Source organism: Neoarius graeffei, chromosome 26, assembly GCF_027579695.1.
Source record: "Neoarius graeffei isolate fNeoGra1 chromosome 26, fNeoGra1.pri, whole genome shotgun sequence".
NCBI lineage: Eukaryota > Metazoa > Chordata > Actinopteri > Siluriformes > Ariidae > Neoarius > Neoarius graeffei.
In genome coordinates, this window is record NC_083594.1 from 24,330,874 (window position 1) to 24,349,072 (window position 18,199).

Consider the following 18,199-nt stretch of genomic DNA (forward strand, 5'->3'; position numbering starts at 1 on the left):
TTTAAAATGTTACTTTTCAAAGGGGGTGTACTCATTTACGCTGAGCACTGTATATGTATCAAATATTGGAAGCATAAACTAGCCCAAAAGGAAAGCGCACAGCCTTAAGTTTTAATAAAGTTAAAATTATGTATACAAAACTGAAAATGTGTTACCATTTGCATCGCTTCTAATAATTCTACTTTGTATCTTACGGCCACATCTCCTGCCTATGAGACACCAAGCTATAACTGTGTTGAGAAAGAAAACAATTGCAGTTTTTGGAGCCTTTACATCTTTTTTTTTTTAAACAATGTGACATACAGGGGCTGCACGGTGGTGTAGTGGTTAGCGCTGTCGCCTCACAGCAAGAAGGTCCGGGTTCGAGCCCTGTGTCCGGCGAGGACCTTTCTGTGTGGAGTTTGCATGTTCTCCCCGTGTCCGCATAGGTTTCCTCCGGGTGCTCCGGTTTCCCCCACAGTCCAAAGACATGCAGGTTAGGTTAACTGGTGACTCTAAATTGACCGTAGGTGTGAATGTGAGTGTGAATGGTTGTCTGTGTCTATGTGTCAGCCCTGTGATGACCTGGCGACTTGTCCAGGGTGTACCCCGCCTTTCACCCGTAGTCAGCTGGGATAGGCTCCAGCTTGCCTGCGACCCTGTAGAACAGGATAAAGCAGCTAGAGATAATGAGATGAGATGAGATGTGACATACAGTGTCAGAAACCACATAAGCAAGTCTATTTGAGATACTAACAACTTCAACAAAATGCAGTTTTCACAATGTGAAACTAGGTGCTAAACATGTCTTGGATAATGAAGTTCATTTAGTGGTTAGAGCAGGGGTCACCAAACTTTTTTTTCTCTGAGGGCCACATTGTTGTTCCTGACTGTGATGGGGGGCCGGGGTCGGGTCAGCTATATAACATAGACTTGCATGACCCAGACAAATATGAGCACCAGCAGGCCTCATTGTGTAGTAGAGATTACTAGCCTGGCACAGCCATCCCCACTACTATATCCACACTACTATATCAACACTTGATTCCTGGCACATATTTGTTTATCTTTACTAGTGGTTTGCAAAAGTAGTAATCGAGTCTTCACACTTTGTTTTAATTTGAAATACCACAGATATTCCATTTATTTATTTTCTAATAAAAATAACATCAAAGCTGTCAAGGTAAGAAACATCTGCCTAGCTGAGGTGATTGAAACTGGCAAAGGTGAGTGGAAAATTATAAATTGTAGGTAGGCCTGCTGATATTATTAATAATATTAATAATAATTGTGTGCAGCACTTAATAAAGGTCAAATAAATAGGCCTATAAAATAAATACATTTAAAAAAACAGTGAAATTATAATAATATGAGCAATAAATCACAGCAGTTGTGCTGTGTCCTGCACGTCATTGCTCTCATCCATGGCCAAAGCAAAAAAAACTCGAATTCTGACGCTTTCTCATTCAGCTGGTCATACACGTTGTCCCCCAAATCTTCGGTTCGCCTGGTCATAGTAGGTGCGGAGAGACTCACCGCGCTGAGCGCATCCTTCTTGTCGGGACACACCTCCTCGGCCACAGCAAGCATGCATACTTTAACAAAGTCCCCATCAGTAAATGGCTTTCCATGGGTAGCTAGTAGGTGAGCTACCTTATAGCTAGCTCGGACAGCAGCCTGGTTGATCTGGGTTTGGCGAAGGAATACATTCTGTTGTGCAGCCAGTCCGCATTTCATCCTCCGAATCCTGTCTTCTCTTGTTTGCCCTCACAAACTAGCATACTCTTTGTGGCGGGTTTCATAGTGACGACGCAGATATTCTATGAAAACCGACACACTTTCTTTACATACAAGACAAACTGCATGGTCCTTACACTGAACGAAAAAATAATCGGTGGTCCACTGTTCTTTAAAAACTCTGCACTCTCTGTCAGCTTTTCGCTTACTGCTAGCCATTTTGCTGTCCTGAACACTGACAGTTCTCTGCACATGCGCTGCCTGTCACTGCTTGATCACGAGCATATGACGAAAATTCGGAAAAAATGAATAGTTCATTTTATAACTAAATATAAATTTTAATTGATAAAATCAACAAAATACAAGATGCAGACATGTTATTATTTGCCAAAAAGCAATTTAAAAAAATAGGCCATGACCACTTTTGGGGATTGCCTCATAGGGCCGGTTCAAGTGATGGAGGGCAGAGGGCCTGGGGGCCAGTCAAAGGGGGGTGGTGGGCCGGAGTCGGCCCGTGGGCAGTAGTTTGATGACCCTTGGGTTAGAGAAACATACAAATTAAATTTTTGGCACAACTCTTCCTCTAAGGTTTTCACTGTGCAGAATTCATATACTGTCCAGTATATTACATTTGATTAATGGTTTAAACAACAGGAATCAGCAATAATGAGATCAATAACATGACAAAGCACACAAATCAGCCATAACATTAAAACCACTGATAGGTGATTGGAATAACATTGATTATCTTTTTATAATCGCACCTTCAAGGGGTGGGATATATTAGGCAGCAAGTGAATAATCAGTTCTTGAAGTCAGTGTGTTGGAAACATGAAAAAAAATGGGCAAGCATACTGGTAAGTATCTGACCGACTTTGACAAGGGCCAGATTTTGATGGTTAGATGACTGGATCTGAGCATCTCCAAAACTGGTGTTGTCAGTATGCAGTGGTTAATACCTACCAAAAATGGTCAAAGGAAGGATAGACAATGAACCGGTGACAGGGTCATGGTTACCCAAGGCTCACTGATGCGTGTGGGGAGTAAAGGCTAGCCCACCTGATCTGATATGATCCCATAGAAGAGCTACTGTAACACAAATACCGTAGTTGAAAAAGTTAATGCTGGCTATGATAGAAAGGTGTCAGAACACACAGTGCAATCGCTGCATGCTGTGTAGTTGCACACTGGTCAGAGTGCCCATGCTGATCCCTGCTCACTGCCAAAAGCACCTACAATAGGCATGTGAGTATCAGAACTGGTCCATGGAGCAATGGAAGAAGGTGGTCTGATCTGATGAATCACGTGTTTTGTTTGTTTTACATCATGAAGACAGCTGGGTGCATGTGCATCACTTACCTGGGGATGAGAAGGCACCAGGATGCACTATAGAAAAAAAACGACAAGTTGGTGGAGGCAGTGTGATGCACTGGGCAATGTTCTGCAACATACTGCAACCCCTTCATGGCAATGGAATACTGTGGGTGCATTTGGGTAATTGAGTGATCAATCTCATTAAATCTGAAGGTTAATAATTAAATTTGAATCAGTCTCATTTGAATCATACCATTGAATCATTCTCATTGAATCAGTCTCATATCATTAATTCACTCATGGAATCAGTCTCATTAATCAGTCTCATTAATTAATACCATTAATTTTGGTGCTTAATAATAAATTACCAAACAGCTAAATTATGGTATATTCCAAATTATTATGATCACTTACCATATTACATAAATCATATGCATCTTTTAGAATTCTTTGGAGATTGGGGACTTCAAAGATATTGGAACACAAATAAACACACAGTTTCAATAATAAATGAATTTATTATAACAAAGATAAAAATGGATAATGGCACTTGAAATATATACAAACAGTGAAATGTGTGTGAGTGAAAGGCCTTATAGCCTGAGCAGAAGGCTAGCGTGGGATGCTAGCTAGGTATGTTCGTGTGTGTCCATGTGGTGTAGGGATCACCACGTGGGATTTGAGGAGAACAAAGGAATTAGCCTTGTGTGGCTAAGCTAAAACAAAGGGAAGCTAGCTAAGGTGGGTTTGTGAGACGTGGCCACATGTGGAGGCCTAGATTAGCCTTGTGTTTAGCTAAGACAAAGGAATGCTAGCTAAGGTGTGTTTGTGTGTGGGGAGATCGAGAGAGGCCTTGTGGCCTACAAAAAGGATTAGCTCTGGTAGCTAACTCCACGTGTGTTTGTGGGGGAGGAGTTGACCACGTGGTAAGGCCTATGGCCTAGCAAAAGAAAGAAGCTATCTTGGGATGCTAACTGAGGTGTATTTGTGAGGCCAGGTGAGGCCTGTGACCACGTGTTTGTGTGTGTGTCAGGCCTGGTGACCACGTGTTCGTGTAGGCCTAGATTAACCTCGTGTGGCTAAGCTAAGGCAAGGCAAGTTTATTTATATAGCACATTTCATACACAATGGCAGTTCAATGTGCTTTACAGAAGTAAAAACAAAAACAGTAAACAATAGAGAAATAAAATTACATAAAATAATTTTATTTTTATTCTAAAACAATTAATTAAAAGAATTAAAAGAATTAAAAGAAAATAAGAATTAAACAATAGTAGAAATAAAATAATAAAATGAAGTAGAAATAGGAGGAGAAAAAAAAAGAAACCAGCAGAATAGAATAAAGAATAAAATAGAATAAAGTTAAAATTAAAGTACATTTAAAACATGCAGAGAAAGTAAAGATTATAAAAAAAAGAAGACAATATTAATTATTTAACAGAAAGCATCTGAAAACAGCTTGGTCTTTAACCTAGATTTGAAACTGCCAACAGCAGGAGCATTTTTAATGTCCTCTGGCAGTTGGTTCCATAGCTGTACTGCATAGTAGCTAAAAGCTGCTTCACCATACTTTGTTTTAACAACTGGTTTTAATAGTAAATTTTTCTGTTTTGATCTGGTAGATCTGATTGGGTTAGGCCGCTGCAACATATCAGAGAGGTAATTGGGCCCTGTACCATTTAGAGATTTGTATACCAGCAGCAATACTTTAAAGTAAATTCTGTAGCTTACTGGAAGCCAGTGAAGGGACCTTAGAATTGGAGTAATGTGCTCTGTTCTTTTTGTTCGTGTGAGAACCCTAGCCGCTGCATTTTGAACCAGCTGAAGTCGTTTGATGGTCTTTTTTGGCAGGCCTGTGAAAAGGCCATTGCAGTAATCAACCCTACTAAAGATGAAGGCATGTATTAGTTTTTCCAGATCATTTTTTGACATAAGTCCTCTTAGTTTGGAAATGTTTTTTAGGTGATAAAATGCCGTTTTAGTGATTGCTTTCATGTGACTGTCAAAGTTTAGCTCGCTGTCAATGAAAACACCAAGATTTTTAACCATTTCTTTAGTTTTAATCCCTTTTGTGTCAAGAATAGTGGTAATCTTGAGTCTTTCATCTTTTTTTCCAAATAGAATTACTTCTGTTTTATCTGTGTTCAGCTGAAGAAAATTTTGTGACATCCAGCTATTGATTTGATCGATACACTGGTAGAGACATTCAAGGGGGGCATAATCATTAGGTGATAGAGCAAAATAAATTTGGGTGTCATCTGCATAGCAGTGATACAAAATTGAATTTTTATTGATAATTTGCCCAAGTGGGAGCATATAAAGGTTGAAAAGTAATGGTCCAAGAATCGACCCCTGGGGGACACCACAGGTCAAGGACATTGACGTTGAGGAACAGTTTCCCAGGGTAACAGAGAAGCTTCTATCTTTTAAGTATGAATTTAACCAATTGATAACTTTACCAGTCAATCCAACCCAGTGTTCAAGTCGATATAGCAGTATGTTGTGATCAACAGTATCAAAAGCTGCACTGAGGTCCAGTAATACCAGGACCGATGTTTTGCCTGCATCAGTATTAAGACGTATGTCATTTATAACTTTAATCAGCGCTGTTTCAGTGCTATGATTGGCACGAAATCCTGACTGAAAATTATCAAAACGGCTGTTTGCTATCAAGAAGGCAGTTAATTGATTGAAGACAATTTTTTCAAGGATTTTCCCAATGAATGGTAAATTTGATATTGGCCTGTAGTTATTTAATACTGAAGGATCCAGATTATTTTTTTAAGAAGGGGCTTTACAACAGCTTTTTTTAGGGACACAGGAACAACGCCAGTCTCCAGGGATGTATTTATAATTTGAAGCACATCTGTAATTATAAGATGAAGAACAGACTTAAAAAAGTTGGTGGGCAGAATGTCCAATTCAGATGTTGAGGAACTGAGATTTTGTACAGTTTTTTCAAGAGTCTCATAATCAATTAAACAAAATTCTGACATTGTGTTGAAGTTATCTATCTGTGTCATTGGTGATTGGAGTTTTTCAATTTTTTGCAACTGAGATATATTATGAGGAATATTCTGCCGTATTTTATCAATTTTACCTTTGAAAAAGGAAGCAAACTCATTGCATTTATTAACTGAGAGAAGTTCAGGTGCTAATTGTGGTGGGGGATTAGTTAGCTTCTCTACTGTTGAAAATAGCACACGGGCATTGTTCATATTCCTGCTGATGATGTTGGAGAAGAAAGACTGTCTTGCTTTATGAATTTCATAATTATAATTACAAAGCATCTCTTTATGGATTTGATAATGAATGTGAAGTTTAGATTTGCGCCATTTTCTTTCAGTCTTTCTACATTCTCTCTTTAGCAGTTTAACAGCCAGGTACTACTTCCATGGTGCTTTCTGCTTATCATTGACTCTTTTGATTTTGAATGGAGCAATATCATCCATAATTTGGGTCATATTTAAATTAAAAAGTTCCAGTAAATCATCTACAGAGTCTGACATTTTGGTTGAGTTCTGAGAGAGAGCTTGCTCAAAGAGAGTACATGTGTTGTCTTTTATGACTCTCCTACCTATAGTCGTTGAGCTATTCTGAATGTGAGGAGACATAGAAACTTCAAAGAAAACACAGAAATGATCAGATAAGGCCAGGTCAACAACAGTATTAGAAACAGTAAGACCCTTTGTGATGACGAGGTCAAGAGTATGACCACGAGAGTGGGTCGGCCCCTGTACATGTTGTACTAGGTTGAAGTTGTCAATAATTGCAAGTAGTTCTTTGGCATAAATGTTATCAGTATTATCTACATGCAAGTTAAAATCCCTAGATATAATAAGACAATCAAACTCTAAGCAAATGACTGATAACAGTTCACCAAACTCTTCAAGAAAGACTTTGGCTGAATGTCTCGGAGGCCTATAAATAGTTAATAATAATATGTTAGGAGAGCATGTAACAAGTGCACATAAGTGTTCAAAGGACGTAAAATCACCAAGTGAGGATTGTTTACATTGAAAAGAGACTTTGAAGATATTTGCGATCCCTCCACCTTTCCCTTGTCGGGTAACATTCAAAAAATTAAAATTTGGGGGAGCTACTTCAATAAGGGTGGTAGCACTATTTGCTTGATCCAGCCAGGTTTCAGTTAGAAGCAAAAAATCAAGATTGTGTTTGCAAATAAAATCATTAATTAAAAATGACTTGTTTAAAAGTGATCTAACATTCAGAAGAGCTAGCTTTACAGAAAGTCTAGAAGTAGTATCTGCTTTTGCACTCTGATGTTGTTTTAAAACAGGAAGGAGATTAGATTGGTTCACCCCCAGGGTTAAATGTGCTCTATGTTTTCTGTTTCTTATCAACACAGGAATAGAGAGTGGCATAGGCACATTGGGTCCCAGCTGGTTTTCAACACTACACCCATTTGCAGGGACCCAGAGTACATCAAACAAGACTTTCTAAATGTTCCATTTGGTTTGAGGGTGAAAGGATTGGAGATGACATGTATCTTTTGGATGGTGAAAAAGATTTGTAGCCAGCTGAAAGTCCTGGGCGAACTGGGTACACTGCTGGTCGCGACAGATTTGGGCTGGAAAAAGAGAGTGTAGCCATTGGGAGCAATTTTTTCATGCTATTTGGGAAATCCATCCGAGGGGAAGTGGAGTCGTCTGTCCTTGAATGTTGGGAGTCTTGCAAGTCAGATGTTTGTGTGTCCTTGATGACGACTTGCAAAGATGATTGTTTAGGCTTTGTAACTATGTCAGTCTGCGACATCTTATCAACTGTTTTCCTCAGTGCTGGCTGAGAAAAGATTGCAAGTTTGTAATGGTCTACTAAGACTTTGGCTCCAATCCAGCTGAGTTCAGTGCTATTTGGCTTGTAAAATTCTCTGCGATTCCAGAAAAGGTTAAAATTGTCTATGAAGTTCATACCAAATGAAGAACAAGTTTTTCCAAGCCAGGTGTTAAGACTGAAGAGTCGAGAAAAAGCAAAACTTCCTCTTGCTGGGAGTGGGCCACTGATAAAAGATTGAATTCCAGTCTTATAGAGCTCAGAAAAAAAGTTTTCTGAAATCATCTTGGACAAACAGCTGTTCTCTGAAAACATCATTTGCTCCCACATGCACAACAATACGTTTAATAGTTTTATGCTCGGACATGAGCTTCAAAATGCTGTCTTTGGTGTCAGAGATGGATGCATTTGGAAGACAACAAATAATCATCCCATAACCTTTTAATTGTCTTACAGTGGAATCACCAAGAACAAGGGTTGTGGGATCAGGTGGTGTTACGAGCTGCTTTTTGCCTCTTCTCACAGCTCTTCGATCTTGGTGCGATCTCTTTTTACTATGTGTTTGTCCACTTGAAAAATCCTCTTCCACATCCCTGAGGCATTCAAATTTGTTCTGAATCCTTATGGGCTGTGGATTTTCCATAGGATTGTAGATCCTATTGTAATTTGTAGAACGAGCTGGTGTTGAAGTAATCACTCTTCTGTTTTTATTTTTGGGCTTACCACCCATCATTTGCCAGTTTTCTGTACTCACATTTTGCCCAGCTTGATTGGTGAATTCATCCACAATGTCCTCGGTCTGTCAGAGTGCAATCTCTGCATTCTCAGCCACTGTTTCTGTACTCCTTTCCTGAGATATCGCTTTTAATTCGTCCGTCTTTGGCAGAGCATTAATCTTTGATTCCAGAATAGAAATCCTCTGTTCTAGTTCCATGCATTTTCTGCAGGATTTTTTGCTTCTTGGCATTTTGTATTAAAAACTAACTTATATTATAAAGATGAAGAAAAAAAAGTGGAAATTAAATTAAAATTAAATTAAAAGCTTATAAAGATGAAAAATAAAATGAGAAAAAAAATAGTGGAAATTCAATGAGAAAGTAAAGTATAGAAATAAAGATCAAGAAAGCAGGAGCAAAGCAAAGAAGCGTCCTACTCACTTGAGTAGGAGGAGCAGAGCTATGCGAAGAAGAGACCTTTAAATATAAAGGAAACAGTGGTAGATATAGATATAAAGGTAGATATAAAGGAAACAGTGGTAAGCTAAGACAAAGGGATGCTAGCTAAGGTGTGTTTGTGAGTGGGGGAGGACCGCCACGTGTTTCTAAGACAATACACTTAGCTTTGGATGCTAATGGGACAAATTAGCCGTAGGCTGATTTCACTAGCTTATAACGGTACTGAATCCACTGAAACCTTGATAAGGTCAAAATGTGTGATAAGGAAATTAAAGTGTTAGTCAGGAATAAAGAGAAGCATGCACAGCCTATCTATTAAAACAACTGAGAGATTAAAACAAAACAATAATCAATTCAACATGCTGCGTGTTTACAGTGTAACAAACCATTCCTGAGGTAAATTCACACTACTTCAATAAAAGCTAATTCCTAAGACTAGGTATTTGCTCAAATGCCAAGTCTACTCAATATCTTGCCTTTAGCAGGATTATGAAGAGATGTTCCGAGACTTTGGAGTTTTCACCGTTGTGGAGATCTCCGTGAAACACAGGGAAATGCTTGGAGAGGCAGAGTTCACAGGAGCCCGTAGAGACTTCTGTAGAAACAAAGAATTCTCGGTCCAACGCTTCGTAGCTTGTGGGAAGAAAATCTTTGTAGAACAATGTGCACAGAGCTTCAGTTAAAAAAGGGTCCAGCCGCTCTCTTAACTTTGAAATAAAACTGCTTGGGCGGCAGTCGTGACGTCATTTCGAATATGAGTAAAACCGGTTGTAACTCAAGCTGAGTTTAAAAATCGCGCGACTCTGGAGTCTACCTTGGCCAAGGGTAAGAAAGAAATCGCGCTAAATCATGGATCTTGCAAGAAAGAGGTCTTTTTGGGTTTGCTCGGGTAGAGCGAGCCTCTTTGTGTCCGTAGACCGCTGGTCCCAGGACGGAAAGAGGAGGAGCTAGGAGTTTCTGGGTTTCTTATGCTTTCATGGAGGATGTGACGTTGGTGATCCCACCCCCGCATGACGCAGGTCACTGCGGAAGCTGGTGATGGGAGTTGTAGTTTCTTAAAAAGGGACTGTGTGTACCTACAATACCATTAAAATTATTCCTGAACAATTTTTGCATGATGTATTATCCTGCTGAAAGAAGCCACTGCCATTAGGGTATTCCCTAATGGCAGTGGCTTCTTTCAGCAGGATAATACATCATGCAAAAATTGTTCAGGAATAATTTGAGGAACATGACAGAGTTGAAGGTGTTGACTTGGCCTCCAAATTCCCCAGATCTCAATCCGATTGAGCAGCTGTGGAATGTGCTGGACAAACAAGCCTGATCCATGGAGGACCCACCTTGCAATTTACCGTACAGGACTTAACAGATCTGCTGCTAACATCTTGGTGCCAGATACCGCAGCACACCATCTTGTGGAGTCCATGCCTCAGTGGCTCAGAGCTGTTTTGGCAGCACAATATGAACCTACACAATATTAGGCAGGTGGTTTTAATGTTATGGCTGATTGGTATATAAGCTTCATGTAAATGTACCTTTACAGTACAACAGATTTATATTAACCTTGTAGAACTGTAAGACACAAATGGTCATCAAGTCTAGTTTCAGCTTGCAACAGTACAAAATGTGCAAAAGCTCAAAAGGGGGCAATAATTATGCAACTGACAATGATCAGTGGCATGTTTAGGTTGGGCGGCACGGTGGTGTAGTGGTTAGCGCTGTCGCCTCACAGCAAGAAGGTCCTGGGTTCGAGCCCCGGGGCCGGCGAGGGCCTTTCTGTGTGGAGTTTGCATGTTCTCCCCGTGTCCGCGTGGGTTTCCTCCGGGTGCTCCGGTTTCCCCCACAGTCCAAAGACATGCAGGTTAGGTTAACTGGTGACTCTAAATTGACCGTAGGTGTGAATGTGAGTGTGAATGGTTGTCTGTGTCTATGTGTCAGCCCTGTGATGACCTGGCGACTTGTCCAGGGTGTACCCCGCCTTTCGCCCGTAGTCAGCTGGGATAGGCTCCAGCTTGCCTGCGACCCTGTAGAAGGATAAAGCGGCTAGAGATAATGAGATGAGATGAGATGTTTAGGTTGGAGCTGGAGCACCAGGAAAACAGGAAGTAAAACAGGAAGCAAAACAAAGGCAAACAGAAGGCAAACAAACAAGATAAACGCTAAAAATCTGTGATCAACTTTGAGCGTATAGCAAGTAATGCAAAAAATTATAATGTATGTCATATTATGATGTAAATCATAGAACCTGTTACGGGGGAAATACATGTCCTGTATTCCAGAAAATATTATAACCAGTTTAGCTGAAAATGATTGTCATCATACATTGGTCTAGACCTTGACAAGGATAAAGTGGTTATGAAAGATGAATATATGAATAAATAATCTTATCCACGGTCACTCTCTTTATGCAGTTACATCTTCCTGTTCAGACTGTAGTCCCTACTCATACTGTAAAGGAGAGGGTTCGAGTGCTCACTGTGAATGCCTTCCATCCTTTGCAAAGAAGGGACACACTTGTGTAGGTATGTTCTTTGACCATGATCGACATTTCAGATTACATATTGCATGACCTGTGCAAGAACAGGTGAAAATGAGCCAACTTTCATACATTTTTATTATATACTGTACAGTAGTTGTATTAAATTCATTTTACTACACAACACTAAAACCTAACAGTGTGGTGATTGTTTTGGACACAGTAGATGTAGACAGTGGCGGCTGGTAGTCTTTCAAACAGGGGAGGCTGGTCGGTTACGATATTTCCAGATTTTAAAAGAAAAAACATCAATTTTGCCCATAGTCTTGTCTCTGACCTGGCTGATTGTTGGCAGGGTCACAAACTGTAAAATAACAGGTTCTTTTGGCCCATTAGCCTACTGTCCAATATACATGATGGTGGTGTTGGGGGGGAGGGGTATATTTTAACATTTTATATTTTAAAATTGTGGCATGTTGTTTAAAAATTGATCATTATTGAAAGCAGCTCTTTGTCAGGAACCTTAGCAGTAGAGCTGGGTGCCACACATTTCATTCAATGACACTTTCCCTATATTTTACTTATTTTGAGTGAGAAAAGTTTTACTGACAATTTTGATAACCCTTCACTTTTAATCCAGGTCTGTAGTGTGAAATGTTCTCGGCTGTGTTTTTGTTTAAAAATGTTTTCCAAATTGTAGCTGTGTTTAATTCATATCCAGAAAAATATATATATTCCAATATAATATACTCAGCATAAACATTTTAAATAGATTCTATATTTTTGGTCCATCCATGACATATTACTAAAGTAGCCTGTTTACTGTTGTTGATGTGGGTCACTTGCTGTTAGCCAATTCACTTTCTCGTACCAGGAGAGCTGAAAGGAACGAGTATTATTCCCTACCTTTTTCACCAAGTCAATTTGAGGCGTTGGTCTACCCTGCTCTTTAATTTTAATTTTTTCCTCGAAAGGAAGACTGGCAAATGGCTTCGCCAAAATTAAATCAGCAATGCTTGGCATCCGTGCGCAGCTTTCTTGCTAGCTGACTAGCCCCCTCAAGTTCAAGTTCAGTCACTCAAATAAACGAAATTTCTGGAACTAAGATAGCAAACTTGACAACACTATATTTACACTTTATTTACAATGAAAATATATACAAACTAAAAAAGCTGGTAGAAACCGTATGTAATGAATGAAATCGAAATGTAAGCTGATCTCTTACAATACACCACAGCACTTGCGAATCCGCATGGGACTGAACTGAAATTCACCGCTGCCTGTCTATAGACCCTTTTCAGTCACGTGACCTTCGTAAACGCGACCACCATTTTGGACATGTAGCGGACTTCGGCTCGAATCGGTTTGAATGCGAGGAAGGCGACAAACGGAGAACATAAAAGAAAAAGGAGCGAGATGCAGAAAATACCTTCACTATCCAGCGACGTAGGGCATTTACAGGGCGAGCAGAGGGAGAGATATTTGCAAAAATTGAGGTTAGCAGGCTTAGAGAACGACGTTTACCTGCTTCCACCAGGATTGTTCACTGACGTACGGAAGTACACAAAGCCCTCGTCTTTACCTGACTTCGGCCCACATGATCTGTATACCTATGTCGTTAAAAACCCATCGCCATACACATACACGCCAACGTCTGAGGTTCCAGAGCGCGCTCCGGCTTGCTCCAGGAGTGCTCCGGCCGAGGTTCCGGAGCGCGCTCCAGCTTGCTCCAGGAGTGCTCTGGCCGAGGTTCCCCTCAAATTAAGCAGCGCGCGCCGGCTTGCTCCAGGAGTGCTCCGGCCGAGGTCACGGAGCAAGCCGGAGTGCGCTGCTTAATTTGAGGGGAACTTCGGCCGGAGTGTGCTCCGGAACCTCGGCCGGAGCACTCCGGGAGCAAGCCGGCGCGCGCTGCTTAATTTGAGGGGAACCTCGGCTGGAGCACTCCGGGAGCAAGCCGGAGCGCGCTCCGGAACCTCGGACGTTGGCTCCGGCAGCTATTTATACTGGATCCGGTGTAAATAGCTGCCAGATCATAATTACAGTAAACTAGTAAATACAGTAAAGGAAAAACTTGAGACTGAAAGGTTTTAACAGTCATCCAAATGACTGAACGTAAACATTGCTACAGTAACATACCAGCTACTTGTTGACATTAGCTAGTCAACAATAGCTACTACAGAAGAACAAAGAGGTTACAATGGGTTATTTTAACCTATTTGGTTACACACTCGCCGCCACAGAATGTTAACAGCAATGTAATGCCTTTTCTGGCTAATTTTATTCGTCTTACCTCCAACAAAGTGGTCACTACACAAGCGTTGGTATGCCGCTATCCATCTTCTCCGTCGGTCAGCATCTACCAGGATCCGATAAAATGATAACCCTTGCCTTGTTTGTTGATGGTTACTACATCCAGGTGCACAACAATATAGTGGCATGATGGAAGTCTTGCTGAAAGTAAAAACTTTCTTTGCTGCCGTTCCTCAATGTTGGCTGTGGTAAACTACTGGTAGTACACGTCCAAAATGGCGGCCGCGTTTATCGTGATGTCACGTGAAAAGGGTCCATAGTTGAAACGAGCTGTCAATCAAAGAAAATATCCGGCCGCTTTCACCAATCACCAGTCTCCTCGCGGAAACTGCTATGTCCCTCCCATGTGAGGCTGGGAGTCCGTAAGCGGGCGTTTTTGCAGTATTTGTCCAATAACCGTCTTAGACTGGTACCAAAATTCAAAAAAGTGCTTATTTAAGGAGTTAAAGGCATTTTTGAGACAAAGTCGGCAAACAGTCTTATTTTGTCAATTTGGGTGTGCCGAATTCAAATCTGCAATATGCCGAGCTCTATCTGACCTCTGTTGACCTCTAGAGGTCATTGAACTTTGGGCCTGTAAACGTCTCAGCTGTTGTTTGTTTTTTGTAAAGGCTTTACCCCGTTTAAAACAAAACAAAAAACAAACAACAAAGAAAAAAACTCTCATATATACTAACCCTGATTAACCTGTATACCCTGTATGCCCCCACATTTTGTATGCTGCTGAATCTGTCCTTTTTTCATTAGCTTTGTATAAACAATAACCGCTAAATGTAATGCAATATTATGTAAGGTGATCGCCTAGGCATTCTCATTGTGAAAAGTAAGTCACATGTACATGGACTGGCATTTAATGTTGTATTTGTTCCTTACTATTTGTTTTTTGTCTGTTCATATTCTTTTTGGGGGAGTAAAGTCAGTTTAAAAATGCTGTTAAATGCATAGGCCTATAGGCCAAGTTTAATGACCTTGAGGTTATCAGAGGTCATATGTCGTTTTACAAATGAAAAATGAATTCAGCACAAAAACATTTAACAAACAAGGCCATTTGCTAACTTCATTAATCATTTTAGTACATTTCATTCCTTAGAAAGCTGAGAAACTGGGTTCAGCTGAGACGTTTACAGGCCCAAAGTTCAATGACCTCTAGAGGTCAACAGAGGTCAGATAGAGCTCGGCATATTGCAGATTTGAATTCGGCACACCCAAATTGACAAAATAAGACTGTTTGCCGACTTTGTCTCAAAATTGCCTTTGGGTGTCACAATTCTGGATTTTGGTACCAGTTTATCTTGGATTTTGAGATTGAAAAGCGCATAGCTCCCAAATGCCATTGAAGTCCACTGAGGCTGCGCTGCATCGCGCTGTGACGAGGGGGAAAAACTCACGCACACATTAGGCGAACTGGGGAAAGTTACAAGGGAATGATTTCGCACTGTAGTGGGTTGAGCACAACTATGATTCTGGATCTGAAATAGCAATGTTATAAGGTCGGCTATAACATAAGCCTAGCGCAATTCATCCTACACGATGTTCGTCATTTTTAGAGGAGGCTGAGCCTCCCTCGTTGTCTTAGAGCAATCGCCCGTGGATGTAGAAATATACAGTTTAAAAGTGGTTTGCTTTTGCCTTGGTTGAAAATGTTGCTACTGTGTTTATTTGAAAATTGGAAACCTCAGTTGTAATAGAATTGATTTGGAAAGAGGAAAAAACATTTATTGGCATACAGTACCAATCAAAATTTTGGACACACCTAATTAAATGGTTTTCATTTTTTTTAAATTAATTAAAAGACACTTCATGTCTTAAAGTAATGATGGATGTCATTTCTCTTTACTTAGTTGAGAGGTTTTTGACATAATATGGATTACTACAGTTGTCAAATAGGACTACTGTATTTTTATTATTTACAGTTTAATCTCAAACGCATTAAGAAGGCAAGAAATTGCACTAATTAACTTTTGATGAGGCACACCTGTTACTTGAAAAGCATTCCAGGTGACTACCTCATGAAGCTGGTTAAAATAATGCCAATAGTGTGCAAAGCGTGATCAAGGTAAACGCTGGATAGTTTGAAGAATCTAAAATATAAACTATTTTGTTTCTAACACTTTTGTTTACCACATAATACCATATATGTTCCATATGTTATTTCATAGTTTTGATGTATTTAGTATTGTGCTACAATAGAACATAATCAAAACACAGGAAAAAAAAATTTATGAATGAGTAGGTGTGTCCAAACGTTTGACTGGTATTGCAAATCTGGTTGTGCTCTCATCCACCAGAGACTGAATAAAATAGCTGGTGCTTTCTGAAAATGCTGTTATATGTTTGACTTTATAGCTTATATGATTGCCAAATCATATTACAGTGACTGATATAACCACGTTCTTCTGTATTAAGATTACAAATGACCATTTTAGAGTAAAAGCAAGCAGTAAACAAAAATCAATAAGTAAACATACCATTCTAATACATTGTCAATTCCCTCATGTTTGGTGGACAAATATCTCTTCTTTGGACTTTGAGTCAGTCTGAAATTTTACAGTACATTGGGAAAATAATTTAACTTTTTCACAGCATACGATTGAGTTTGTAGATTTGTTCCCAAGCTACATGTGATCCTGATCATTTGAATTGCTGATGTGTTATTGTCCAAAACCATCATTACTGTATCCAGTAATCCAAAGACATGTCAACAGGCTCCACACTCGGATTGATTGTATCTTAACATAAAACTGGATCAACAAGTGTAACTTTTTTGATGAGCATGATGAAACACTAGGACATTGACATCCTGATCAGCAAAATCACCAGACCTCAAGCCTATATAAAACTTTATTGATATATAAATTATCTAGATATAGATTATTGGAGACAGCAGGTGAAAACACAAAATAGGCACCACACAGTCTACATGAATTGCACACCCAGTCAGTGGATGAGGGGCTAAAATGGACAAGAACTCTCTCAAGACACTGGTGGCATCATTACCTGACAGAAATGCTGGTGTTATAAAGGCAAAGGGAGGGTGTCACCAACTATTAGAAAAATAAAATTGCTTAATTAAGCTGAATAAAAACAAGCTTGTGAAAACATGTCTCTGTGGTTAGCTTAATCTATATTCAAATATAATGCTCAATTTAACAGAACACAACCCCAATTCTAAAAAAGTTGGGACGCTGTGTAAACTGTAAATAAAAACAGAATGTGATAATTTGCAAAATCACGGAAACCCTATATTTAATTGAAAATAGTACAAAGACAAAATATCAAATGTTGAAACTGAGAATTTCTTATTTTTTGAAAAATATATGCTTATTTTGAATTTGATGTCAACAACATGTTTCAAAAAAGTTGGGACAGTGGCGTGTTTACCACTGTGTTGCATCACCTCTAATTTTAACAACGCTCTGTAAACGTTTGGGAACTGAAAAGACCAATTGCTGTAGTTTTGAAAGAGAAATGTCTGATTCTTGCCTGATATACAATTTCAGCTGCTCAACAGTTCGGGGTCTCCTTTGTCGTATTTTCCGCTTCATAATGTGCCAAATGTTTTAAAATGAGAGCCAGGTCTGAACTGCAGGCAGGCCAGTTTAGCATCTGGACTCTTTTATTATGGAGCCATGCAGTTGTAACACATGCAGAATGTGGTTTGGCATTGTCTTGCTGAAAGAAGGAAGGCCTTCCCTGAAAAAGATTTTGTCTGGATGGTAGCATATTGCTCTGAAACGTGTATAAATCATTTGGCATTAATGATGCCTTCCCAGATGTACAAGCTACCCATGTCATATGCACTAATGCACCCTCATACCATCACAGATGTTGGCTTTTGAACTGTGCACTGATAAGCCAGATGGGTCCTCTCCTCTTCAGCCTGGAGGACGTGGTGTCCATGATTTCTAAAAAGAATTTCTACCTTTGATTTGTCAGACCTCGGGACAATTTTCCACTTCGCCTCAGTCCATCATAAAAAAAGAGCTCGGGCCCAGAGAAAGTGGCGGTGTTTCTCAATATTGTTTATATATGGTTTTAACTTGCATTTGTGGATGCAGTAATGAACTGTTTTCACAGATGATGGTTTTCTGAAGTGTTCCTGAGCCCATACAGTGATTTCCACTCCAGACATGTCTGCTTTTAATGCAGGGTTGCCTGAGGGCCTGAAGATCACAGGCATCCAATGTCAGTTTTCAGCCTTGTCTCTTGCATACAGAGATTTCTCCAGATTCTCTGAATCTTTTAATGATATTATGTACCACAGATGATGTGATCTCCAAATTCTTTGCAATTTTACACTGAGAAACATTTTTCTTAAATTGTTTCACTATTTGCCCACACAGTCTTTCACAGAGCAGTGAACTCCTCCCCATCTTTACTTCTGAGAGACTCAGTCTCTCTGGGATGCTCATTT

At 39.8% G+C, this 18,199-nt stretch overlaps 1 protein-coding gene across 6 annotated transcripts in view; it reads left to right on the forward strand.

Moving 5' to 3' along the window:
* stab1 (stabilin 1) overlaps nucleotides 1-18,199 on the forward strand; it is a 403,938-nt gene that overhangs the window by 33,297 nt on the left and 352,442 nt on the right. For 5 of the 6 annotated variants that reach the window (XR_009651684.1, XM_060910924.1, XM_060910926.1 and 2 more), the window contains exon 7: nucleotides 11,411-11,521. The exons of the other annotated variant lie outside the window; for it this stretch is intronic. Coding sequence is in view for 4 of the 5 variants with exons in the window: in XM_060910924.1 (XP_060766907.1) it covers nucleotides 11,411-11,521 (111 nt within the window). In the remaining variant the exon portion in view is untranslated. The remainder of the gene's footprint in view (nucleotides 1-11,410; nucleotides 11,522-18,199) is intronic. 6 annotated transcript variants of the gene reach the window in all.